The sequence below is a fragment of the Typha latifolia genome, chromosome 8, assembly GCF_019914945.1.
Source record: "Typha latifolia isolate L0001 chromosome 8, TyphaL0001v2, whole genome shotgun sequence".
In the NCBI taxonomy this organism is placed as follows: Eukaryota; Viridiplantae; Streptophyta; class Magnoliopsida; order Poales; family Typhaceae; genus Typha; species Typha latifolia.
Genome location: NC_133093.1, coordinates 8,743,929 through 8,771,294, shown reverse-complemented (window position 1 = coordinate 8,771,294; position 27,366 = coordinate 8,743,929). Strand labels below are relative to the sequence as shown.

Sequence of the window (27,366 nt, the reverse complement as noted above, 5' to 3'; positions counted from 1 at the left end):
GACCAACAAAATGAACGGCTGTGATACACTACTGCCAATTCATCTTGATTAACAATAACAGCTAAACTCTCTCTCTCTCTCTCTCATGATCTCATCTCAGTTGTATTTTTCCCCTCAATTCTTTCAAATTGGAAACCGTAGTTTTATCTGGCCTTTTGGATTATTTTCTCCATCGTTTTTCGTCCTCTAAACCCTAATTGTCCTATTGGATTCTATGAGCTTTCTTGATTAGGCTTTCGTTCCTAATCTACTGGAAAACCCTCACAGTTGAGATCTTTTTGGGTTTCCGCCAATACCCAAATCTTCTCAAGCTGGCTAGCTCGCGGGATCAATGGAGGTTTCTAAGGTTTCACATCGCCAACACGCTTCGGAAGCCGGAACGAGCCCTTCGGATCTCAGCTCCACCGAATTTGGCCCTTCATTGCTCGACTCGGGAGGCGTCATCGATCGAAAGCAGTTTGTGAGGATTATAATACAAGCCCTCTACACCCTCGGATACCGGAAGGCGGCGGCTGAACTGGAATCGGAGTCCGGGGTTCGTCTACAGTCGCCGGAGTATTACTCCCTTCTCGTCAATATCATAACGGGCAAGTGGGAAGATTGCATTGCTACCATTGACTCGATTGGCGATTTGGAGAGGGAAGCCCGTGTCATGGCGTCGTTCCTGGTCTGGAAAGAACACTTCTTGGAGCTTTTGGGATCAGGAGATGGGCTCTTAATGGCGAAGGATGTGCTCTGGTATCGAATTGCTCCACTTGGGATGGACCGGAGAAGGGTGCATAGGCTCGCGCGCTCGATGATTTCGGCGGAGGGAGTAGTTCCGGTGGAGAGCAAGGTCCAAAGGAGAGTTGGGTTGTTGTTGGATTTAGTCGCGGTGCTGCCGCCATGGGTGGATGTGCCAAGTGGAAGACTGGAACATCTCGTTGAGACTGCAGTTGTTGCGCAGATAGATTCTTGTTCTTACCATAATTCTACTGATGAGGTTACACTGTACGAGGATCATAAGTGCAGTCTGGAGCAAATCCCTTCCAAGTGCAGCCAGGTCGGTTTCAATTCCCTTCGTTACTGTTTCATTAGTCTTGTCCATTTGTTCTTTCACCTCAATTTGATCTTGTAGACATGGGCGGGTTTGTTTACATGCATTTGAGGATGGGAGGAATCATGTTGGGTCTTATTTGCCCTAAGAATATGAGTTAGGTTTTCTAGGATAATGAATAAACCCGAGGAAATTTTAGTGCATATTGGCTGTGGTAAAAAATTGACTTGCACCTGTTATAGAAAAATCCATGAGTTGTCCAAGTCAGGTAGTATCTGGCGGTGTCCCAATCACTTTCTTTATCTTTCATTTGTTTGAATACAATGTCTGTATGGAGTGGGATAGTTGTAGTAACATTGCCTTCTATATTCTTTACAAAAGGCCCCTAATTATATATTTGTCGACATCCAAACGGCATAAAGGAAAGGGAGCACAGTTGTTTTTTTCCTTCCCTTACATTGCAAATGATGAAGGAGAAAAATGTAAATTTGGATTGTACTCATTTTCCATAGATAGCACTTCCATGGATCTTATTTTTAGATTTTTTGGAACTAAATATGAAACAAATACACCATTAGGAGATCGTGAACATACAAGATCAAGTATGGCTGCAAAGACAATTGAAAGTAGTAGGTTCCCAATTTTGTGTTTCTCCAAGCTTGTCTTTCATAAATTCAAACTTTAGGGGAAAAAAGGACAATATGTTTACTCTATGGCAATCTGTTCTATGTTTGTAGGTGGATATGTAATAATTTGTTTTGCTTGTGCTTCAGTTATTTGGGTTTGGAAACCTTTATGGTTTTGGATCCATTTTGGATGCTGAAGCAGGGCATTAGTTTCCAGTCACTCTGAAAGAGGTACGATTATTTTAGTCATCTATAATACTCACCTTTATAATTAAAATATTCCAGAGAAGGTCCAATCTGCACAAAATATCTTCTTTATTTTCTACATCACTTTCATTCACCATCTTCTTCTTTGGTTCATCTTCTGTTTCCATACCTGCCATTTGATCTAACAGTTTCTTGCTTATTGTTCTGTAACTTGCACCACTAAGATATAATTCCTGCCGGAGACTTCCTGTGCTACTGATTGTTGATTTGCCATTGATCTGAATAATTGGCTATCCAAAGACATCTGATATCCCATATTTCACTTCCTTATGATTTTGTGCTGCCAGTACCTTTAACTCCCACGTAATCATGAAATGTTACGGAAGAAAAGTTATTGGCCTTTTTTTACCGGAGATGCAAAAGTTGTTCTTTGAAAACTCATGATGAGTTTACTTTTTTTGTTAACAATTGCTTCTAGTTTTAGCTGACGGTATGAGTGCAAGAGGATTTACCCAAGTAGCCTAATGTTCCACATTAGATATTGCGCATGATTTGTACTTGATATGTCTCATATTGTTGTGCAGGTATTATACGATCATAAAAATGAAGTATGGTTTTTACAGTTCTCAAATAATGGGAGATACCTGGCATCCTCCTCTAGTGATTGCACAGCCATTATATGGACGGTATGGAACATTATTTTCAAATCTCTCTCTTCTCTAATTTTTATGCTACCTGGGTACGGTTTTGTAAGACAGTTTAAAATGGCTATATACATGTCTGATTGAATGCTCAGTTGGATCATGTGATATGTAGGTATTCCACATATTTGCTGATGCACATTTTAGTTTCATATTTTTTGGTCAACTTGATTAGGTCTATAGTTGACATTAATCATCCCATATTTGGTTCACCTCTTTTTTTGGGTTATATGGACTTTGTTACCATGCTGCGATATAACCTCTAAAACAATATCAGGTACATGAGGATGATAGTCTGTCAGTGAAGCACCGTCTAGAGGGCCATCTGAGACCTATTTCCTTTGTTGCTTGGAGCCCTGATGACAAAATGCTGCTCACATGTGGCAATGGGGAAGCCCTAAGATTATGGCATGTGGATACCGGCACTTGCAACCTCAGATTTACTGATTCCTTAAATTGTACCATCAGTTCATGTGCATGGTTCCCCAGCTCAGAAGAAATAGTTTGTAGCAGCTGGGAGCCAAGTAATCGGATGTTCACTTGTGACCTTGAGGGTAACAAACTGAATGTCTGGGAGGGGGGGAGGATGCCTAAGGTCTCTGATCTTGCTGTTACACCTGATGGGCAACTTCTTATAAGCATATGTTCCAATAGAGAGATTTGGATACGTGAATTTACAAGAGGTAAAGAATGGGTCATTCCCGAGGAACATTCAATAACATCTCTTTCTCTTTCAAGAGATGGAATGTCATTGATCGTCAATCTCAACAGCCAGGAAATTCACTTATGGAAAGTTGATGCAAGTTCTCAGGTGCCAGATAAATTTAAAGGACACAAACAAGGGAAGTATGTGATCAGGTCTTGCTTTGGGGGATCAAGTTGTTTGTTCATTGCAAGTGGCAGTGAAGACTCTCAGGTACTATTTCAATGAGTTGCATTCTTTTTGCTGAATGTTAGTAGATGAATTGATATTCTCATTAAATATATTAATATAGTCTCTACATTCCTAGTTGTTGTCATAAAGATAGTAGTGTTGCTCTTAGATATATAGAAGTGCTTCCAATATCATGTCAGTCCAGCTCTTCTTGAAATGTTTTTGTGATAATGGGCCACACTGTTGTATGCATCAGCAGCATATTCAGTCTAGATGAGTCAAAATGTTGCAAGTAGAACTTCTCAAGATTGCACATGCTTATTGCAGAAGAGAGGAGCAAAGACCACTTACTGCATGATCTAGGGGAAATACTTTTTTTCCTCTGGCAGTAGAAGGTTTATGCATATATCCAACCTTTTAGGATTCATTACTCATGCATGTAATTCCCCACGATAACAACCATCACTACTGGTCCAACCAGTAGGAAATTTTGCCCTTTTAATATCATCTTTAAGTTTCAGAATTGGACTTTTCTAGCAGCTTTCCTCTTTCTGCATGGGAGTAGATAGCATTCAACCTGTTTTCTAGTGGCACCATAATCATCTTTCCTTTTCTAGTGGCATCATAATCATCTTTCCTCGTGGGTCATTTTGAATTCTTTAAAAACCTATATTGGTCAACATGTTGAAGGGCTTGGGATAAAAATCACACTATGATTTTGTTTCTCATGCTTTCTGTGGGTCCTGTCATTAATGATAAATTGATAATTAAAGGTATTCTCGTTTGTAGTTAAAACTAGTGATTTGAATCTAGAAAATTTTAAATAGATCAAAGTTTAGCTTGATTTTGCCAACTGCTAAATTTTATCCAAATAAATACCTTTGGCTCGGGTATTGCAATAAGTGAGAAGAAAGTTTTCCAGGTTGCTGTCTCCACTTGCCACTAGACATTCTACCAAGTGATATAGCGCATAATTACAACCCAAGCTACAGATGAGTCCATCACAAGGCAAATCAGACTACTTGCTGTGTTTAATGACTTCATCAATTACCACCCTAGATGAGGCAAATTTCTTAAGGTAGACTCCTAATTGTCACAATCTAACTAGCAATTAGTTGAGTCCTGTGAATGTTTCTCTATGAACCAATGAATCTTTGGTAGCTTGTGTGAGTGTAATTTGTAGTCTGTACTAACCAAGTATATAACTGATGTGATCAAAATATTTTAGTACAATCTCCTTGATCACTGGCTGTACTAACCAATGTTTAAAAAATCAGGATTAGAATCGGGATTGGGATCGGCCTCCCAAAAAAACAATGCGTATTGGTCACTCAGATCGGATCGAGCTATTTTTAATTACATAAAATTCTAAATATTATTTAAAAATATAGTAAAATTTTTAAAATAAAAAAATAAAAAAAAATTATTATTCACATATAAAGCCTACAAACTAAAAAAGTACCAACTTACTTAAAGCTGCTGCAAAGAAGAAAAGAGAGAATGAAAGAAATGAAAAAAAAAGAAATACTCGCCATAGTGAAAGAGAGAAGAAAAAAAACTACAATAAAAAAATAAGAGGAGAGAGAGAAAGAAATAAAATAATATAAATCATATAGCTGAGGTCGTCGAAGTTAGATTTGCGTCGATGGAGTTTGCCAGAGTTGGATTTTTGCGTCGAAGAAGCAATAACTATGATAAAGAGAGAGAGAGAGAGAGAGAGAGAGAGAGAGAGAGAGAGAGAGAGAGAGAGAAGAAAAATAGTGAAAGTGGATCGACCAAGATCGTTGGATCCCACTCGATACTTCGAACCATGTTAGTAACATCCTGCAAGAGGGTGAGATGGGAATTCTAAAAGGGAGGGGATATAGCAAAAATGCTACAAGGGGTTGGATGGGTTATCCCGAAGGGAGGGAATAAAGGTCTTCTTTATGTTAGCAATGGTAGGTTTAGAAAAATAGATATACAAGCAACAATCTTAATTACTTAAAATTTTTTTTTGAACTTTGTATTTATTTTAATATTTTTGTTTTCAATTTTACTTTTATTTAAAGTATTATGATCTTGAAAAGCTTTATTTTTTTTTATTACTTTTATTATTATACATTCACATTTTTATATTACCTTTATTTTATTATTTCTATTAGCTTTAGTTTAATTATATTTATTTTGAGTTGAACATGTTTGATTTTGATGATTAATATTTGTTAATGTAACAATAGAAGATATGTAAGAATTAGAAAAAAAATAAATTAAAGGGTTGAGAGAAGAGGGTGCACGTGCTCTGCACGTGCAGCCCCTCCCCTCTCCCTCTCCGGCATGCGACGAGGCGCAGGGCGAAATCATGCTTAATCCGGATCAGATTAGATTTGGATTTTTTTTTAATCTATAAATTAAAACCCTAATCCCCTCTCTCTCTCTCTGCTTAACCATCTCAGCCCCCTTCTCTCTCTTTTCTTCCTCCCCTCTTTCACTTTCTTCTTCCTCACCGTCGGAGTCACGCCGTGGAATCGGCCTGCCGGAGCACTGCCGGAGCCAACGGAGACCATCACGTGACTCCTTGGTAAGCCTTCTCTCACCCCTCAAATTTAATTAAAGATTAATAGGGTTTAGACCCATTGAGACATATGGCAGTATAAATATTAAAAAGATGTTAATATTTTGAAACTGTGCAATGTTACAAGTTGTGACTCTCTATTATTATCATTGTCATTATTTAAAGAACATGCATATTGCAAATTGTTACAGTTATTGTTCTTTTAGTTCAATTTTATTCAGCATTAATATAATTTAGAATTTATTTGGTTTTCGAGTGGATTCCACTCACTGAGCTATAGTTGTTGGCTCATAGATTCTTTTTTTGTATTTATTTATCTATCTTAAGTAATAGTCAGCGGGGCGACTGAGCGAGATGTACCCGGACTCCACCTCCACTTAGGATTTACCTATTTACTTTTTCGCTCTTTTGGATTTTATGCTTTAGATTAGAAGATTTATTTATTTCGGTAGAGACTCAAAAACACTAACATTGTTTTATATTTATTGCAATTAGTTTTAAATTTAATAAAGCAATTTTAAATTTATTTATCATCGTACTCGTGGAAAGTATTAATAAAGTTTCGTGTATCTCAAGCATATTGAGATGCATGGCCGGTCATGATTCCTTTTTCGGATCGTGACAAGATCCAAGCCTAGAATAGGTTTGGAGAGAAGAGTGGAGAGGAGTGGATTTTGGCAAATGTATTTCCTTGATGATGAAAGAGGGGTCTAAGCTCTATTTATACAAGATCACCATAAAATAAGATAATCTAATAACTCTAATACCCCCTCAAATTCAAGGTGAATCGTAAATGATCAGCAAGGAAGGGGAAGAGACTTTGTGAAGAAGTCGACAATAAGCTCCTCAGTGCTGAAGCGATGGAGCGAAATGATGCCAGCTCGGTACTCCTGACGAGTGTAGTGGATATCAACTTTAATGTGCTTCATCTTTTCATGAAAATAAAATTTTCAGCGAGCTTTTTAACACTATCATTGTCGACATGAAGAGAGGTAGGGAGGGGTAATAGAACACCCATATTACTAAGAAGACGATAAAGCCAAACAATCTCATTAGTTGCTGTACATATAGCCCGATATTCTGACTTAGTATTAGAGAAAGATACCACATTCTGCTTCTTACTATGCCAAAAAATTAGAGAATCTCTTAGAAAAATGCAAAAGCCAGTAGTAGACTTTTGATTAGACTTGTCACCAGCATAATCTACATCAGAATAAACACACAAAACTAAGATGGAAGTTGATAGCATAAAAGGGAGCAAGTAATGGTGCCACAAAGATATTAAAGAATATGTATAAGAGCAGCATAGTAGGCAGATTGAGGAGCCTGCATGAACTAAGTGATAATACCAACTGCATGAGAGATATTAGGCTGGGTAATGGTCAGGTAGACGAGTGCCCCGACCAGTGGACAATATCTAGTTGGATCTAGAAAATAACTGACCATCATCAGGTTGAAGCTTCACATGAAGCTCAATTGGGATAGCAGCGGAACAAATATTAGTGATGGTGGCACTACTAAGAATGTCTGTAATGTACTTTTGTTGAGACAACAAAAGACCATGAGATGACTGAGCAATTTTGATACCTAAAAAGTACGGAAGATGATCGAGGTCATTCATCTCAAATTGACACTAAAGATCCTACTAAAGAGAGCGAATACCGACAGAGTTATTTCTAGTGATAATCATATCATAGACATATAGAAGAATGACTCAACCTTGAGTAGAAGACCTTAGAAACATAGATCTCCGAAGCATGGACATGGCAAAATGGATGTCGTGGCTATATCCGACACGCCGGGGATACAAACACCCTGTCGACACACCGCCGACACGTGTCAGATACACTGCTGAGTATCCAATAATTTTAAAAAAAAATTGACACGCCATGAGCAAGCTCTCAAAACTCAAACCCTAAAATCCAAAATAATCCAAATCGCAACCTATCTCATCGTTAAGGAGCTCCTTTTTCCTCGACAACGCTCTCGACGAGACGAGCTCCTCCTCCCTCGACGACGCTCCCAATGAGCTCCCCCTCCTGTTCAGGTATCTCTCTCTCTGTGTGTGGCTGAATTGAGAAGGAGTGAGTAGATGGAGTGGATAGGTGGGTTTTTATTTTGATTAGTGGGTGGGTGCAATTTTTTTTAATTTCTTATTTTTATACAACACTAAAGCACAATAGTGAGTAAACTTTAAATTATAAATATTTTTATTTAGTGATTTAAGTACAGTGAGTTAGTGATTGACATGTATATATAGGTTGATCATTTATAATTTTACATATATATATATATATAAATTAGTTATTAATTTATTTACTGTTGTATTCTAGTCGTGTCTTTATTTTGTTTTTCTAAGATTTGTCGTATCGCCGTGAATATGCTTCATTGACATAGATGGCTCAGAGGGGTTCTTCTAAAATCTGTAGGCTATGAGAACACTGCGAAATTGATCAAATCAGGCACGAGGAGCTTACGTGAGCCCATAGATAGCTCGTTGTAATCGATCGATGTGACCTGGAGGAAGAGGGAAATCAAGTAGGGGATCCATGTATACCTTCTAGTCAAGAAGACCACGAAGAAATGCATTCTCATGTGATCCATGTATACCTTCTAGTCAAGAAGACCATGAAGAAATACATTTTCACGTCCGTTTGATGTAAAGGTCACTGGCGACTGGAAGCAATAATAGCAAGAAGAGTACGGACAGAAGTTGTTCGGGCAACTGGAGCAAAGATCTCCTCGTAGTACATCTCATATTCTTGAGTAAATTTCTGAGCAACTAGATGAGCTTTGTATTTGGCAATGGATCCATAAGATCGATACTTGACCTTTTAGATCTATTTGCAACTAATAGGTATGATGTCTGGTGCGCAAGGGACAACATCCAAAGTATGTATATGCTGAAGGGCCTGGAGCTTATCTGCTATAGCTTGATGCCACTTTGGGACCTGGTCTGTTTCATGATATGACCTAGGCTGAAGGGTGAAGTGGATGGCTGCAAGGAAAGTGTGAAACTGGAGAGAGTATGTAGCAGAAGACATCAGAAAATCATATCAGTCGGGAGAGCGATGCTCACATTCTAGATTACGACGAGCGGGTGCAAGAGCCGTCACAGTAGAGGATGGGATAGTTGGAGGGATACTATCAAGAGAGGGAGGCTCAACTGTAGGAGGGGGATAGGATTTGAGTGTAGAAATATGGCAGGGTCATCATGAGAAGGGTACTCCTCTGGAAGAGAGCTTGAACCTCATTGAGAGCGATCCGGAGTGGCAGATAGAAGTAATAGTAAAGAAGTGTCTATAAGTAGAGGATTATCAGGCAAGTGGGGTGCACATGGTGGGGCTGAGGCAGGAACATAAAAAGAAAATAAAATTTATGTCGCCTACTACATTATGATAATTTTCATTTTAAATAAATAAATTACATTGTTTAAATAACTAAATTGCACTAGATCATGTCAATCACTAACAGTGTTTAAATCACTAAATAAAATTATTTATAATTTAATGTTTACTCATTGTTATGCTGTAGTGCTGTATAAGAAAAAATAATTGCACCCACCCACTAATCAAAATAAAAACCCACCTACCTCCACCTACACACTCCATCTACCTACTCCTTTACTCAACCATAGAGATAGAGAGACTAAGAGAGAGAGAGATAGAGAAATACCTCAACGAGAGTGCGAAGTGTCTATGTCTGCTGAGGGGGAGCTCGTCGTCGGGAGAGGAGCTTGTCATCGAGGGAGAGTCATCAAGCGAGGAGGATATTCGAGGTGGGTTGCGATTTGGGTTTTTTTGGTTTTTAGGGTTTGAGTTTTGTGAGTTTTAGTTTAACTGGTTATTGGATTTAGGGAAGGAAAAAAATCGTAAACCCAAACCTATTAACTCACGACATGTCCACCGGTGTGCCCATCTTTTTTAGTTATTTGATACTTGGTGGCATACCCAACACGTGTTGGCATAGTGTCCATGTCCCCGGCGTGTCGGACACAGCAACAGCATCCATTTTGCCGTGGCCGTGTTAGCAGCCTTGAGGGCCTTGTTTTCTTGCAACTTGAGAAGCTTGCAGCCTTTATTGACTAAGAGATTCCTGTGAACACCTGGAAAAGCTCCTGCAGTCCATTGTGTACAGGATTTACAGCGTAGCCCACCAATTAGTGAAGCCTAGCAGCAGTTATGGAAATGTTGAGCAGATGAAGACTGACGTGGACCTTCTTTGGCAGCTTACTTTACTGTAGCACATGTCCATCTGGAGCTATTTGAGCTAGTAGTGTTGGACTACTTGCAGCTTTGTGGACATCCCTCACTGTTTTGTTAGCTTGTAGGTTGAGTTTGATAATGTAGGAGCAGATGCCCTTTCCCCCTATACAAGGGAAGGACCCATCTCTGTAAGAAATGTAGGAATCAGCTGCCATTGAGAATCAAGGGGCTGAATTGCACCATCTTGTTTGTGAGATGAGAGCTTATTGGTAAAAGAAATGTGTCTTGTGTATTCCACTGTCTATTTCTTTTTCTACTACTCTTTTGTCTGGGGAAGGCTGACTCAATCTTGAGCAGAAGTTTGAGGAATGCACGAGCTTTTCACCTATGGAAGAGCTAAGTCCATCACAAGTGGTATCAGAGCCGTAGCGTTAAGGTGCCCCTCCTCCTTCTGTAGCAGCGGTGTCGTGGCTGTTGCCTCCTCCTCCTTCGGCAGCGGCAAACCGCCACGATGCCGCTTCCTCCTTCGCAGCCCAAGCGGTCGCGATGCCCTGCCTCGTCCTCCTCCTCCTTCTGCAGCAGCGGTGCCGCAGCTACTGCTTCCTCCTTCGACAGTGGCAAGCCGCCGCGGTGCCACAGTGATGCCGCCTCCTCCTTTGGCAGCGGCAAGCCGCCATGGTGCCGCAGTGGACTAGTTGTGCTACCTCCTCTTCCTTCTACAACAGCGGTGCTGCAGTGCTGCCTCCTCCTCCCTCGGCAGCGACAAGCCGCCGTGGTGCCCCGCCAGTCCACCTCCTCCTCCCTTTTCGGCTCGGCTTGGGCTCGATTTGGCTTGGTCCAGCTCGGCTTGAATAAGGCTTGATGATAGGCTCATTTCAAGCTCGAGCTTGGTCTGGCCCGGCTCAGGCTCAGCTCGAGTTGAATTGAGTTGAGCCTAAGCCCAATTCTAAGGTTTGAAATTAATTTTGAGCTAAGTCTGAGCTGGAGCCGGCTCATTTACACCCCTAAACATGTGTCTTGTGGCTAAGGTGACTTGCTTGCAACTTGCAGTCCAAAGTCAACGAGGAGGAAGATGATCTCAAGTTGAGGGGTGCTCTCCCAAAGAGGGCTACTATGCCTGGGGTGCTTTTGTGAAGGAGGCACCTAGATTGCATGTCTTAGAGTTGTGAGGGTTCAGGGGAATGCACAACATGAAAGTGATTGAGACGTACCTTTGGAGAATGGAGTGGTACCTAAAGGCATTGCGGTTTGAGGGCAAAAGCGAGGCAGTCCACAGTAGGCCCATGTACTTCACTATCAATGCTATAATATGCTGGCCACAACGGATGTCGGCGATCGAGGAAAGTCTTTACTACATCAGCTTGTAGGGGGACTTAAAGCCCGAGCTCAAGGCACAATTCTACCCTACGAAGGTTACTGTCTTAGCGGAAGACACTGATGTCCTTGAAGAGTTCAAAGACATGAAAATGAAAGTATTATTAGCCTTGCAGCTGAGTAGTAAGGTGAATTGAGCTGAGAGCACACATCGCGCTACCTTTAAGGTCGAAGACGAGCACTTGCAAAGGTGGTTGTCCCACCGTAAGCCACCAATATCCTTAAAGATCTAAAGGCATCATACCGAAGAGGCAAACCATGCCATCTAGGCAGAGCTTAGTGCGTAGCCAACAGTGAAGACACTCCACCAACTCACATCTCTAGGGCTCGAGGAACTGCAGAGGACATGGAATGCACAGCTTAAAGCCTCATCTAATCACCAAAGACATTGCATAAGGAGATGATGCGAGGCCAAAAATTAGCCAAGCTTGCTGCAGAGGGCAAGACTTGATGTGTCTAGATTAGCAGAGGCTTGTTCTAATGACTTGCGAAGGAACCTATCGAAGGACCACAACAACGACAAGAGAGCAGAGCATATAGGACAAGAGCAAGTGTGGGCGCTGCTGGAAACTGTAGACATCTGTCCCCAAAGCCACAATGAAGTACCGTTCGAGTGAAGTCCAGGGTGACAACTGCTCGGGTTAACACATCTTTGAGACAAGAGGACAGTGTCACAGCCCAGTGACTGTATTGTTTGCCTTAGGATAGAGGAATGAGAGCGGCCTTGTGAAGGATTCTTAGAAGATGTCTCAACCACGAATTCGCAGCCAAGACATCTATGCATTAGATTGGGGAGAAAGTGTTCAGGGTGCTCAAAGACCTAAACTTAGTTGTGATTAAGTTGCTCTTGAGTGACACAAAAATAATTTGGAGGGACACAGGGTTTCGTTTGCTGGACACTTCAGTTTATGAGTTCAAGTGCAGCGGAATAACGTGGGAGTTTGGAGACTTGTGTGCAGCTTTCTTTGACTTCTAAACCATCCTACCTTGTTAGCAGCCTTAAGGGCCTTGTTGGTTTGTAAATTGAGCTTGTAGCCTTTGTTGACCAAGAGACACCCTTGGACACCTGGAAACTGTGTGCAGGATTTCCATGGCAGGCCACCAATCAGCGAAGCCTAGTAGCCATTGTGGACTTGCTAAGCTTGTAGGGAGTAATGTGGACCTTCTTTGGACACTTTACTATAGAACATGTCCATCTTGAGCTAACTACCTGCAACTTATCCCTTTTGAGTCTACGCGTAGACTATGTGCAATGTGCAGCTTTATTGACAACCCTCACTATTTTGGAGAAGTCCACCTAGGGGTCAAAACGGATCAGATACGTCTCAGATAGTGCTAACACACATTTGAATTCAAGTTCACCGATCGAAACCAAGACAGACAAAATGGAATGGAGCCTCAAGATTCGCCGAAGGATGAGATCTTGCCTTATATTTTTGTTTTGAATATGAATTCAGATATGGATACTAGATGGATAGCAAAATTTAAAATTATATTCTAATTAAATGAATACAGATACAAATTGGATGCATATTAGATCTCAAACAAATATGATACAGATTGGATAACAAACAAGTACTTGAAAGAAAAGCAAATTTGCATTACCTAAATGTACACCACATAGTCAACCTCAGAAGGCTCACGGACTTTGGAATCAATGTGACCTTCATGTGCATCTCCATTGGCTTGTTCCTTCAAATCAATTGCCTTCTTAGCTTGCAAATTTTTTTTCCTTTATCAATACTGGAATGATCACCTCTCGAGATAGTTCTTTTGTGAGACCTAACATGGGGTAGGTCTTTTCTCTGCTTCTTTGCCCATGCAAAGCCACTAGAAGAAGAAACTATCAAGGGCCCTGAGAAAGAAATATCTTGGGAGTTGTTCTTAACACACTGAACTTCATTGTTATGGAGAATTGCCAGCATAGGTTGCCGATCTGTGAAAAGTTTGCTGTCACCATTTACTCTATGAAGACACCTCCATTAGATCCATTAGAGTTGATTATTGACTCTTCAAGGAAAAACAGAGAAAATGAGTTGAATCCATTTACCTTCTGCGCAAATTAAAATGTTTGCTTCAATATCCATTCCTTTTCCAATTCCGTTAGCTTGTAGGTTGAGTCTTTTAGTGTAAGATTAGATGCCTTCTCCTCCATATAAGGGAAGGATCCTTCTCTACAAGAAAGGGAGCAATCAGCTGCCATTGAGAGTCAAGAGCCAAGAATTGATCTTCACTATCTTATAAGCCATCAAATATTGTATGTGAGCTGAGAGTTTGTTGGTAATAGAAGAGTGTGTCGTGTGTATCTCGTTGTCTATTTCTTCTCCTACTACTACTTCATTTGCGTGTGGGAAGGCTAGCTCAATCTTGCATTTGCATAGAAAGTTTAGTGCTGCAGTCTTTTTGCCTACGAAAGAGCCAAACTGGTGACAAACTGATTTCTACAGAAAAATCATAAATCATACTATGGGAACCTATAACCTAAATATCAGAATTCGGAACAATCCCAGTTCAACATTTAATGCAATGTTATTTGGTTTTTTTGTTATTTTTAAACAAACAATATGATGCTTTTCTTGAAATCATTGTAGAATTTTATATCAAATCCAGCTGTCTAAATTTTGATTTTACAACCTCCATTTCTTTTTATGACCCTAGTTTCTATGTCTTAAGGCATCTGAGAATACGTGGTCGTCTCTCAGTCCATACTTCATACTTGTTGTTTGTAGCATATGCCAGGTTCTGGCTTAGATAATAGAAAGTCACTGGAGTTGATGTTTGTTAATGCATATGTTTTACAGATATACATTTGGCGAAGGCATTGTGGAACACCAATAAAAGTCCTATCAGGACATTCGAAGACAGTGAACTGTGTTGCCTGGAACCCAGCAAAGCCTCATATGTTGGCATCGGCAAGTGATGACGGCACAGTTCGCATATGGCTGGCCAATAAATCTACGACCAAGATTCATCAGTGAGTTGACAATTTTCCTGTCTATCTGTAAATAGGTGTACATGTTTGAGTGTAATCTGTGCGGAAACTCAAGAATGTTGTTCACTATATTTTTGTTGAATAGTTGGCATATTGTCGAGAAAAAAAATATATTAGAAAGATCCTGTATTGTTTTTGCATATGCTGAACATGCATTGATACAGATGATTAATATATTTCATGTGACATGCAAAAGAATGTGTAAATCTTTGTACAAGATGCAAAAGAATTGTGTAAGTTATATATTCTGGATCAATAAGATCAGAAGGTAATCAATCCTCTTGGGATGTTTTAAGTTATTTGTGATATTTTCAGTTAGACATTCTTCAGATGGAACTAGATAGTGGACCAACAAGAAGATAAATGACTTTGGTGCATAGTCTTGAAAAAAGAAGGGCAAGTTACACTGACCCATTTTTAATTTACTCAGCCTTTGATAAAATATAAAAATTAATTAATTACCCTTAAAAAAAATTAGAGTCTGATTTAAAGATGATACAAGTATATTGACATATACTGATGAAAAATTTAAAGATTGCAATTTGACCAGAATCATATTTTCTTTAAGTTTAAAATGCTAGGGGGGTGTAAGTTAATATGCAGCCGCCAATTGAAAAATAATAACGAGTAGAAACTTATTTTCTTGCACGTGAGTTATAGACTCGTAAGATCAAATGAGAAAAAAAAAACATGAAAAAGAAAAAGAAAAAGACAATCAATTGAAAACCAACCACCATTTTAGTTGGTCAACACTGGGAGGCATGGAATTTGCTTGGAATTTTAGCCTTTGACTCCTGCACTTGTGTCTGTCAAAGAACAGATATAAAAAAAAATTTAAGAAAAAAAAAAAGGAGATCTGGAGATCTCTCTACCATGCATCTTTACCCAAACAAAATTTGAGAAATTGTCAAGATTTACAACTATCATAAGAGGTTTATTTTATTAATGCTTGGAAGCCAATTCCAAGTTCCAACCTAACGATTTGAACCATTTTGTCACATGGTTTGAATTGAAGCATCAAAAATTGGGCCAATCCTCACAAGAGATTAAAGCATAATATATCTAATCTAGGAATGCCTTTTTATTTTATATAGATCATGAATTATTTTTTTTAATTATAAGAGGATAGACTAATCATAAGCTAAATAAAAAGGTTACTGATATCAATCCTAATTTCTATATATTTAGCCCCAGTGAGAAAAATTTAGGGATGTTCGCATAAAGACTAATATAATTTAGTCTATTTTTATTTCACATATTAAAACTAATTAAATCATCACTATTTTTAATATATATGCACCCTTATTTCTTAGTTTGGATTAGTTATGCAAAATTAAGCAACTAAAAGCTAATTTTTCATGCAATAATATCAACAGATCTGTTTGTTTTTTTCATGCAAATGACTAACAATGAACCTCTATGACATATTTACTAGAAAACAAAATCGACTCTTATTTCACTTCCTTTAATAATATAAGAGAAGGAATATTCTCCAAGTATTATATTTTATGAAAAAATTATCAAAATATCTTATATTTTATTATTATTATTATTCACACTCTGACGTATAGATATTTATCATTCGACTTAGTAGTTGCTTAAAGTGCCTTTAAATCACTTAGAGTTTATTTTACTCTAATAGCAGTTAACATAATAGAAAATATTTTCTATTATTTTTAAAAATTAAAATATTTAAATTACCTATCATTTGACTTTAAACTATAGCTTTTCATCTATTTTTAGCTTAATCTAAAAAATTATTTTAAGGATATTAATGACATTTTGCATTTATAGTTATGTTAACTCATTTATGTAATAATTGCATTTTGACCTTTGACAAAAGACCACTTTAAGGACATATTTAATTATGTCAAGTTAGGCATAAAGTTCATGATCTTTTCAGTAGTTATAACTGACATTCATTATTATTGATCTCATCTCCTAAAAAATTAACATAAACCTAAAGTAACCTCTTAATTGATTCCAAACAACTTGGTTTAGTGCTAACTTTGCGATTAAAGTAATTAAAATTTCTTCTAATTAATTAAGCTCAAGTTAGAGGTAAATAGTACACTCAGAATTGAATGCAACTTCCCATGAGGTTCCATAAAGACATCTTTTTGGAAAGGAAAAGATTAAAAGTATCTTTTTATAGTGGGAAAAGTAGTATTGTTTCCATGGATAAAAGAACACTATCCCTTTTGAGGCTCTTTGACCCTACTTTTGATAGCAAATATGCTTAACAACTTGCATGCACTTGTGGTGAGTTAGGAGGAAACTTGGTGTTAAAATGTTGGGATCTAATTAGGATTTTTTTTTTAACTTTTCTTTTTGAAAAGCTTTTTTAATTTTATTTTTATAAAGCTCCTTAAAAAGATAATTCCTTGAAAATACTTCGCCGGTATCCAACGACACATGAAAGATTATTTACCGAGGGTTTAGATTCGGTGCAGGCCGGCTCATCTTAGGTCGAATTGGGCACAATTTTTAGATACATTATCTAAATACCATGTATTTGGTTTCTATCACAATCAGAATCATTAGATGCAAGCGATGGATGAGCTAATACTGGGACTAACTCGAACTGATCGATCAGCATCGAATCCTCACTCATTAAAGAGTGAATTGGTTGGAGTGCACTAAACTAAAAAGAAAAGGTGCCAATACTTTAAAATGTATACATAATTGGACTCAAGAATCTAGCCCTAAAGCATAGAAAGGACTAAGTTTATTAGATTCGCTATCCCTACTTTTATTTGAACTAAAGAAATAAGGCCGTGAGCTAATGCCCACCCACTCAATTATTATTCAAGCTTTCAGCTTTAATAGTGTGCTGTTCAAAGTATTAAGCTAAAAAATTCTTCTACTCCTCTAGAAAGCAAATTAATACCCCCATTGCCTTTTTGGGGTCCAATTTTGAAGTCTAGTCTTTGAAATTGTGACCATGATGGATAACTCAAGGTAAAGATAATAATTTTGAAACAAAAATTTATTGGGGAAATTGAATTCATAACATGCGTTATGGACCGGTAAAACTCAATCAATGAACTACAGTGATGACTTTTGATCTGCGTAATGATTAGTTTAATTCATAAGAGGCATGCTTTCTCGAATTGAATTTTCAAATCCAATATTTAAAATTGTATTCATAATAGTCTAAAAATTCCCTAACGGAAAATATAAAAAGATAAAAATGCATCTATGCTTATAAAAGTATATTTTTAATACATTAACATTTCTGTTTCTTTCTTCTCTCTAAATGTAAGGATATAATACGTGAGTCACATGATAACTTATGGATGGAAAAGAATAATGAAAAACTAATGAAAAGAATATTTAAGAGGTTTTTAATAATTTAGGTTTTGGGTACAAAGTAGAATAAACTTAGAAGAAAAGTTCAACTAGTTAGTATGTCATGCAGAGTAAGCAATGGACCCATGCAATAGGATATTAAATACAAATGTCAACAATTATCTAGGAGTAGGATAATTATCTAAGAGTAGGAATAATGAAGTGGATAAGCTGCAAATGTCACCACACTATACTTTGAGTGTTTGACTTGTCTTTGACTGCATACACTCATATTGATTTATTATTATTATTATTATTATTATTATTATTATTATTATTATTATTATTATTATTTTGATTTGGAAAAGGGCAGCAATTATCTAGGAGTAAGAGAGAGTTAAATTTTGAGAATTTTTCTTTTAACTACTTCATGCAATAGATTGTTGGTAACTAGAATTAAGATTATATATTTTTTTTCTAGCATAGATGTTAGCATGGAAGAATAAGGCAATTCTTAGATAGTGTTATACTCATTTTCTATTCATGATTTATAATTTTTTTTAATGTTTGATTGTATTATTAGGAACGAGAGTATAATTATAACCGTGGATAGTGAAACATGAACTAAGAGGAGGTATTTTGATAATTTATCTATGTTGGAGTCTCCTCTTTGTTATTCTAACTCCAAATTAGAATGAGTAGTCTTGACTGTTAGAGAATCCCTAATACATGGACAGGAGTTCTTAATCCTTAGTCAAATCCTTTTACTATAATAATAATAATAATAATAAGGTTTTCTACATAATTACAGTCGAAAATTTAAAAGATCACAATTACCAGTGTTTTCTTCATAATACTATAATTGCCATCAAAATTAGTGCACTATAATTGTCATTCTCTTAGTTAAATCTAAGTAATTATAATTTTTAATTTTAGTTTAAAAACAAAAAAGACTTTATTTAAAGTATCTAAAAAAATCATCCAATATTATACTCAATGTTATATACAAGAAAAACTATTTTCTTTTATGTAAGACGAAAATAGTTGATATATAATTTACACTATAAAGTTCAAGAAATAATGTATTTCAGTTATCTATATATATTTATTAATTTAATAATAATTTATATATAAAAAAAGAAGTAAGGCCAGGATAAATTAGTTAGATAAAAATTACTATATCAATCATATCTCAAATTTATTGAGCAAAATATTACTTATTTATCACCTCTCTTTTTTTTCTAGGTTGAATGCGATCTTTTGATTATTTATTCAGGGCTACAGGTAGAGTTATTTGTGAATTGAACGGTACCCACCAACTAACTCTAGTTGGTTGGTGGCTTGCTCATGACTAAGGAGGTCATGAGTTCAACTCCAATTCAGATTAGCTTGAAAGAACAGTTTGGCAACGCAACGGCTTGGAGGCAGACCCATATCTAACTTTCGGGCTCATGAATGATAAAAAAAAAAAAAGAATTGATCGGTACCCTCTCTCTCTCTCATAAATATGCATAATTTTAAGTTAAGTTATGATTAAATTAATATTACATCTCTAATTACACACGGTAGAAACCCCCCCTGTGTCAGTCAGAGAGAAGATGACTCATTCAAAATGGGTTCATGGTTCACTTCTAATTTGTGATCAGTGTTTGAAAACTTAAAACTATACGCAATTTTCCATTCCAGGTGAGGGACTGCTATGAACTGTGTATGAACTCTTTATTGCGAGTTCATAGTATATCTATCCCTCTGGATGCCAACATGGCATATGGGTGTGATGAAGAAGAGGATTGGAGTTGGATCGATTGGTGGTATCCACTACTTCCAAGTGGGACCCAATGCCCACAAAAACCAAAGTCAGAAGCCTTTCTCATTATTCCGTGAAAACCGACTTCTAGCTTCCTTCCGCCCATTGTTCGCCGACTTCTAGCCTCCTTTATTTGATTTCCTTGGTTGGCATCCACTTTGGGGTTTGTGATCCAATTCATTCATTTTAGCTACTTTTTATTTATTTATTTTTTTAAAGAAAAGAAGAAAGGATTTATGGATTATACCCATGAATAAAAATTTTATTGAGATAATGACATAAAAGAAAAGGATTTTAAAAATTGAATAAAACCCAGAATGGATCCATTTTGATTTGTTTATTAGAAAAGAGGGTAGCTCTTTTATCAACAGCTCAACCAAATTTAATCCACTCATTAAGAAGCTTTAAGTGAGCCAATCAACTTGGTCATTGAAAATTAAATGCTAATAAAAATGTTCATATTTGTATAGTATGAACTATACTTAGGTTCATGCACTCACTTAAATTTGTCCGCTGATTTTGCATTATAATTTGGCGTCTTGCAAATTAATGGATCTAAGATGCATGAATCCTCTCCAAACTCGCAAATTAGTTTGTTGATATTGAAATTGATATTTTGTCAATTTTTTTATTGGAGCGATTTTATACTTATCATTTGGATGTGTAATAATTTGTTTCTTAGTACAGTTGATTAGTTGTTAAATTTTTATATCTATCTATGATTAGTCTACAAACTCATGATGGTTTACAATCTTTTTTTAAAATTTATTTACCTTTTTAAGGAAAATTTGCATATAACACCCTATCTTTTAATAAAATTATGGCTTATACCCTACGTTTTCACTATTTACAAATCGAGCTATATGATTTAGTAAATATGTGCAGAAAATACCCTGTCGTTAAATCAATTAGCTAAACTTAACAAAATCTCTGAGTTAAATTAACAATACTAAGAAAATTATAAAAATACCCTCAACCACGCCATACTAAGTGGATTTTAGTTATTTTAGAAATAATATATCTCTACTTAACGGGATATTCTCACGGTGTTAGTTCAATTCTAACCTATAGTGTTTTTTGCATATATTTATTAAATTATAGGACTCGTTTGCAAAATATCCTTCCATATACAAATTTCCCTAGGCTTTAATTTGCAAAGAAGTTTTGTGATAATAGTCTACATTTTAACCTTATTGAGAAAAATAATTCTCTCTTTTCTAAATTTATGAATTGACTTCTCGTTATTTAGATATTTATGCAAATGACCTTCTTTAGTTAGCTCCTTGAGCTCCTAGTAAATACGAATTATTACGATTAGACCTCTTGAATAGTTGTCCATTTTCATCCTTATTTCAGAGGAGAGAAATATTAAAAAAATAATATTTAAGAGTAAAATAGCCACGGATACTTTCAGAAGGTGAGATATAATAGATAGTTTAGTTGATGACTAAAAATGTTATAAAAAAATAAATAAAAGACTCCTTAACCCTAATAAATATTCTAAGCATATTGTATTATTTTACATTTATAAAAGTTTTAAAGAGATGAGAAAAATTAGTGATTATTTGCCCTAAAAATAAAAATTTTTAAAAAAAACTTAATTTTTTTAAAATTTATTAAGACGTTTGTCATAGCTTAAGACGCGCTCTAATCCTGAAACTATTCCCCTTGGATTTTTTTTTACCCCTTTTTAGCTGGTCGTCGGAGGAATCCCCGTTTCCCATTATTCCAGAAATACCCCCCCACTTCTATCACTATCACCGAACTACCCAACCATTTCTTGTGAAGTGGAAACGGAACGGAACGTAATGGGAAACGGAGTAACACCTCACTTGATATTTTAAGAGAAATTTATCCCATAAAGGGCAAATTTTTTGTTTTATTATTATTATTGTTATTCTTTTGGTAAAAAAAATTAATAAGTTATCTAGATAGGTGCAAAATCCTTATATAAAAACGGAGGAAGATCACAAGGGTAACACATAAACCAGACAAACCGAAAACCCTAATATTATATGGTTAAAACTAGTTTGATAAATTTTAATATACTTTTAAATGTTACCATGATATTACACTTACTATTAGTGATAGTTTCTAAGAGGATGTTTTTCGAGAAATTTAAAGTATCTATTAACTACGACACTAATTATGGACTGCTATGTACTTAAACTTATGGTGGATCTTTTATATTTGTTAACCAATTGATTCTAGAAAAAAATATATATAATTCATATTTTTTTTACATATTTTAAATATATAGTAGGGCATGTTAATATGTTAAAAGATATTTCAACAAGAGAAAAGCATCAAAATCCCAATTATATTTCTCACTAAATTAACCAGAAAAAAAAGGAAAAAAAATATTTGCTGGTTTTCTTTATTTATTTTTATTAAAAGAGGAGCTGCATAGCATTAATTATATTCTTAATTAAACAAAGTGAAGGATGTTATAAAACTCAGGATGGCATAGCATAATTATATTTTTATAAAAGAGGAGCTTATTTTTCATTTAAAAATTAAGCAATGACATTGTAAAAAGATACAATATCTTTATTTTAGTCTTTAAGTATCTCTTAAGTTAAGGATATTTTTTCTATTAAATTATTCAGACTTAATTTGAATATGTAAACAATATATATCAATATAAATTATAGAGGAGCAGTAAATAACAGATTTTTTAAGGGCATGAAAGCAAAAAAAAAAGGTCATTTTTTTAGGTCTTTGACCACTCCAAATGTCAACCCAATAAACTCGCGGTTCCCCCAACAACACAAGGGGGGCATTTTAGGACTTACAAAAAAGGGGGCATTTTAGGAAGTCAAACACCAATTAATTCTCGTCTTTTTACATCCATATATAGACGTGCTTTCCTCTCCCAATCCTATTAGAACTCTTCTCCTTTCTTCCTCCTCCTCCTCTTCCATTTCCCAAAAGCTGCGCAAAAGTCAAACCATGATGGAGTTCTGAACCCCCTCCTCCCCCTCGTTGCTCCCCAAGTCCTAGTTTGTTTAGTAACTTTTCTCAGCTCAATTAGGCGAGGAGAAACGAGTGATAATCCAACCTTCTGTCGGTTTTGATACCGAGGTTCCAAAAGGAAAGAGGAATGGCGAGCGCGTGGGGGCGTGCGAAGGCGGCTCTTAGTATGAACCTCTGCATCCACGCTCCGCATACCCTTGACGGCGAGGCGCAGCCGTCATCGTCGAGGGTGGTGGCGGAGGTCTCGTCGCCTACTTCTCCCACGACGGCATCCTCTGGCCACCGTCTTTCCAGTTCCGGGAGCAGGTCGTCAAAGGTGACCCCTTTTTCTTTTCTCGTTTGAGAGGTTTTTATCTTCTTGACCATCCTAATATTTGTTGAGATTTCATGTGATTATGTAGTAATTACTCCCGAAATGTGGAAATTTTATTCTTTCCTCATAAATCCGACTTGGGTTTTTCTAGTTCTACCCAGAGGGCCGGATCTCTTTGGTTTTATCACGGATTGCCTTCCTATTTTTCCTATCATTTTTCAGAAATTTTCAATCTTTGAGGGATTCTAAATCATCTTCTGGGAGGCTTTTCGCCGATTTCTTCGTTGGGTTTCTGCCGTCTTAGTTTACTTGGTTATTTTAATTTTCAAATTTCTTTTTTTTCCTTTTTTTTAATTCTATAGGATAACGTGCAGTGGTTACTACTAATAAAAGACGATATGCCACTTGGTTCATTAGAAAAGGTTTTAAAAAAAAACTTTTGGTTCGCCTTCAGTTTCCTACGAATAACGGCGCCTTCTTGAAAGGGAGAGCTTTCTTCTTCGGTCAGCAACAGCTTCGTTTCATGTGAAGTGTTTTGTTTTCTTTTTTCTTCCTCAGCATGAGCTCATTGACCATTCCTTGGCGAACATTCCAAGGATAAGGTTAAGGGGAATTAATAATTAATAGTAACTTCACCATCATTCTTGTTGGTAAAATTTAATCCTCGATACACCATTTGTTGGATGGGCAGCCACATATAATCCATGATCCATCCATCTATTGGTTGATATTGTTGAATGGTACGACAAGTTTGACTGCAAGTAGGTAGTTGGAAAAAAGAATGAGTAGGATGTGTACTACTTGCTATCTTGTTTGCTTTGCATCACTTTTCTCTTTGGCAAATGTCGTGACTGCACTACACCCCAAAAAAGATAAAAAGTTAGACGGCTGGTGTTAGCTCATGGAGATTTTGTGTTAGTTGAATGTTTCGATGCATACTCAGTCAAATTCTGCATGCATAAAATAAGACAGTCAAATAAATAGTTTTCATGAGCACGCCCTTTTCTTGTAATGTTCTTTGTTTTTTTGTTTCTTTTTCTCACTTGTCAAACTAAATGTTGGCGAACACTGCATATGTTCAATTGCTATGTCTGGCCTGCCATCATTTATTTGAAAGTTCTGTGTGGTTCCATATTCTGAATTGGTATTCTTAACTAAAATACCAATATTGAATTCTGCAACCAAAATGATGCCATCAATTGGAATATAAACACAATATTCTATATCATTAGCAATAATAACAAACTTTTTATGCCAAGATCTTAACTATACACCTTGACATAATTTAGATTTTTCAATTAGTTCAAGCTTTGTTTAGTAATGCTTGAGAACATAGTGAAGGCTGTCTTTGGTTTGCGAATGTGTTTCTTTAGTTTAGGATCTTAGTCAACCTTGTGTCATTATTAGTTGAATCTGACCACATATCTTAATTCTTTCTTACATCATTGTCAGAATGTGAAAAAACTTACCGTAGGCTGTATTTTTTTCAGTATCAAGATTGTGTCGGTAGTCAATATATTTATGTATATGTAGTTGTACCTTACGATCTGGTTTTAATGCATTGTAAAATAATTAACCCTCTCAGAAGGTCAATATAGATCGTTATCTTTAGCAAGTCACCTACTACTTGTATAATCAAAGTCCCTCACTTTGCTCCCTGAAATATTCTACTTTCAGCGGATATGCGCAATATGCCTTGTTGCCATGAAACCGGGACGTGGCCATGCACTCTTCACTGCAGAATGCTCTCACACGTTCCACTTCCATTGCATCTCTTCGAATGTGAGACATGGCAACTATGTATGTCCAGTTTGCAGGACCAAGTGGAAAGAGATACCCTCCCATGCTCCCCCGATATCTGATGCTAATCATGGAAGATCCAGAGTAAATCCAATCAATTGGTCACAGGAAGATGGTCATATGACTGTTGCTCGCCAACTTCCCCGTGTACAATCTGCCAACAATCGGCACCAAATTGCTCTCTCCCACGCTTCAGAGCCGGTCATCTTCAATGATGATGAATCTGTACATATGCATTCTGAAACACATGCTGAACTCCAACATGGATGTGCTAGAACAGTAGAGATCAAAACATTCTCAGAATACCCAGCCATTCACCAGTCATCCTGCCAAGAGGACTTTGGTATCTTGATCCATCTGAAGGCTCCTAATGCTAGCTCAATGAATATACACAGTGTTAACTCAAGCTCGGTGACCTCACAAACCTCTCGTACTCCAATTGACCTAGTAACCGTTCTTGATATCAGCGGCAGCATGGCAGGCACAAAGCTAGCACTTGTGAAGCGTGCCATGGGGTTCGTGATTCAGCACCTTGGGCCATCTGATCGGCTTTCTGTCGTCTGTTTCTCATCCACTGCACGCCGACTGTTCCATCTCCGTCGGATGTCAAGTTCTGGCCGACAGCAGGCCTTGCAAGCCATCAATTCACTGATTTCTGGTGGTGGCACAAACATTGCCGACGGAATTAGGAAAGGTGCTAAGGTGATCGACGAGCGCAGGCAGAAGAACCCAGTATGCAGCATTATTCTTCTCTCTGATGGCCAGGATACGTATACCATCTCCTCTATTGGTACTGGAGCACGAGACTACAGTTCACTTGTTCAACCCTCTCGTGGCTCAGGCCTTCAGATACCTGTTCATGCCTTTGGTTTTGGTGCTGACCATGATGCAGCTGCGCTGCATTCTATCGCTGAGATATCTAGCGGAACCTTTTCGTTTATTGAGGCTGAAAATGTGATTCAGGATGCGTTTGCTCAGTGCATTGGTGGCCTTCTCAGTGTGGTTGTTCAAGACATGCGAGTAGGCATCCAGTGTGTAGACAGTGGCATTCAGATCTCATCTATAAAATCTGGCAGCTACCCAAGTCAGGTGGTTGGTGATGGACGAAGTGGATCTATCGAAGTCGGTGATCTTTATGCAGATGAAGAGAGAGATTTTCTTGTGTCTGTAAAAGTTTCGCCTGCCCCTGGAGAGACCATGCTTCTTAAAGTGGGATGTTCTTATAGAGATCCAGTCACAAACGAGGATGTCAAGTTGCAAGATGAAGAAGTGATCATCAGAAGGCCAGAGCTCGCAGTGAGTCCTACAATGTCTATCGAGGTTGACCGCGAGAGGAATAGAATACAAGCTGCAGAAGATATGTCAGCTGCAAGAGCGGCTGCAGAGAGGGGGGAACTGTCTGAGGCTGTGTCCATACTTGAACAGCGACGCAGGATGCTAGCAGAGTCAGCAGCAGGCCGTTCAGGCGACCGGTTATGTTTGGCCCTCGATTTGGAGCTGAAAGAGATGCAGGAAAGGATGGCAAACAGACAGAGATATGAGGCATCAGGCAGGGCCTATGTGCTATCAGGATTAAGCTCGCATTCATGGCAGAGGGCGACAACGCGTGGAGACTCGACGGAGAGTACTACTTTCGTCCATTCTTATCAGACACCTTCCATGGTTGACATGCTGCAGCGCTCGCAGGTCTTTCCCTTGCCTCGTTCGCCAGCTCCACCAGTCAGGCCGACAAAGTCCTTCTCGGGACACTCATGTCGGAGAGAGCGAAATTGAACAATTCTTGAACAAGAACAATAAGGGAAAGAGAGGGAAAATTTATCTCCTTAGGATTCTACTTCTTTGTTATCCATCTCTCTTTTCTTCGTAATTTAGTTGGGGTATTGGTACACTCGTGAAGGAATTTTAGAGTATATATGTTGGGGTACACCTCTCCAGTTTCATGACTAAGATCTTCGAAAGAAGATATACATGGAGGGTTGACTGTCTTCATTCTTTTTCTCTTGCTTTGGTTTGTAATAATGTACATAGGAGGAGGTTTTTCCTCAAAGAGGGTGGTATAATTCATCAATGGAAATTCTTGGAGGGTGCATTCTCTTTGATTCAACCATCTCTTTTCTCTCCTACATCAACAAAAGACTTTGATTTTTAGTTTGTTTTCTAAGTTTGCTGAGAAAATTTGCTGTTCTCACTTCTCAGGATGTTTTCAGTCTGATTTTAACAAGCCAGTTGTTATGGCTGGCAAAAGAGAAATTGATCAAAGTCCATTTGGGCTCTCAGGAAGCAATTATCTACTCCATTGCTGGAGTTGGCTCACAGATCTGGTTAACTATGCTAAACCTTTTAGTAATGTTGTTGATTAACAATTTAACACCCTTCCTTTATGCTATTTGTCACCTGATCTCTTATTTTGTTTATAATTCTCTTATGACATCCTATTATGCCCTTGAGGTTTTTTTAACCTTATCTTGCACTAATAAAGCTTGCTAAAATATACTTGAGAGAAAGTAGGTTCTTGACGTTTGGCTTTTTGTAAAAGTACTTAAGGGCATTTTAAAAGATTATCTATATTTTTAACTAAATTTATTTTAGATGTTAAGAAGAATAGAGAAG

The 27,366-nt window shown here is 37.3% G+C and overlaps 2 protein-coding genes across 6 annotated transcripts; both read left to right on the top strand.

The window, feature by feature from the left end:
• The first annotated feature begins 25 nt into the window (after nucleotides 1-25).
• Nucleotides 26-14,868, top strand: LOC140793893 (WD repeat-containing protein WDS homolog). Of its 5 annotated transcripts, none has more exons than XR_012110027.1 (5): nucleotides 26-1,042; nucleotides 2,454-2,555; nucleotides 2,848-3,253; nucleotides 3,382-3,486; nucleotides 14,379-14,868. XR_012110027.1 is itself a non-coding variant. In XM_073145661.1 (4 exons), the coding sequence occupies exons 1-4, from the start codon at nucleotides 332-334 to the stop codon at nucleotides 8,449-8,451; spliced, it is 1,476 nt and encodes a 491-aa protein (XP_073001762.1). In that variant the 5' UTR covers nucleotides 31-331; the 3' UTR covers nucleotides 8,452-13,600. The 5 variants fall into 5 exon arrangements, 3 of the variants coding, with proteins under 3 accessions (XP_073001762.1, XP_073001763.1, XP_073001761.1); XR_012110026.1 differs by lacking the exon at nucleotides 14,379-14,868 and adding exons at nucleotides 8,428-8,764; nucleotides 8,856-13,600 and having other exon boundaries at nucleotides 31-1,042; nucleotides 2,848-3,486; XM_073145661.1 differs by lacking the exon at nucleotides 14,379-14,868 and adding an exon at nucleotides 8,428-13,600 and having other exon boundaries at nucleotides 31-1,042; nucleotides 2,848-3,486.
• A 7,775-nt stretch (nucleotides 14,869-22,643) lies between these two features.
• On the top strand, nucleotides 22,644-26,860 carry LOC140793319 (E3 ubiquitin-protein ligase WAV3-like). Its single transcript, XM_073144731.1, has 2 exons — nucleotides 22,644-22,959; nucleotides 24,634-26,860. The coding sequence occupies exons 1-2, from the start codon at nucleotides 22,771-22,773 to the stop codon at nucleotides 26,527-26,529; spliced, it is 2,085 nt and encodes a 694-aa protein (XP_073000832.1). The 5' UTR covers nucleotides 22,644-22,770; the 3' UTR covers nucleotides 26,530-26,860.
• The last annotated feature ends 506 nt before the right edge of the window (nucleotides 26,861-27,366 follow it).

Bases quoted from the DNA above. Each gene is read 5' to 3' on its own strand.
- LOC140793893 (XM_073145660.1), top strand. From the start codon at position 332: ATGGAGGTTTCTAAGGTTTCACATCGCCAACACGCTTCGGAAGCCGGA. The intron at 2,556-2,847 runs GTATGGAACATT...AAACAATATCAG, and splicing joins GCACAGCCATTATATGGACG to GTACATGAGGATGATAGTCT. The intron at 3,487-14,378 runs GTACTATTTCAA...TATGTTTTACAG, and splicing joins GTGGCAGTGAAGACTCTCAG to ATATACATTTGGCGAAGGCA.
- LOC140793319 (XM_073144731.1), top strand. From the start codon at position 22,771: ATGGCGAGCGCGTGGGGGCGTGCGAAGGCGGCTCTTAGTATGAACCTC. The intron at 22,960-24,633 runs GTGACCCCTTTT...TTCTACTTTCAG, and splicing joins CCGGGAGCAGGTCGTCAAAG to CGGATATGCGCAATATGCCT.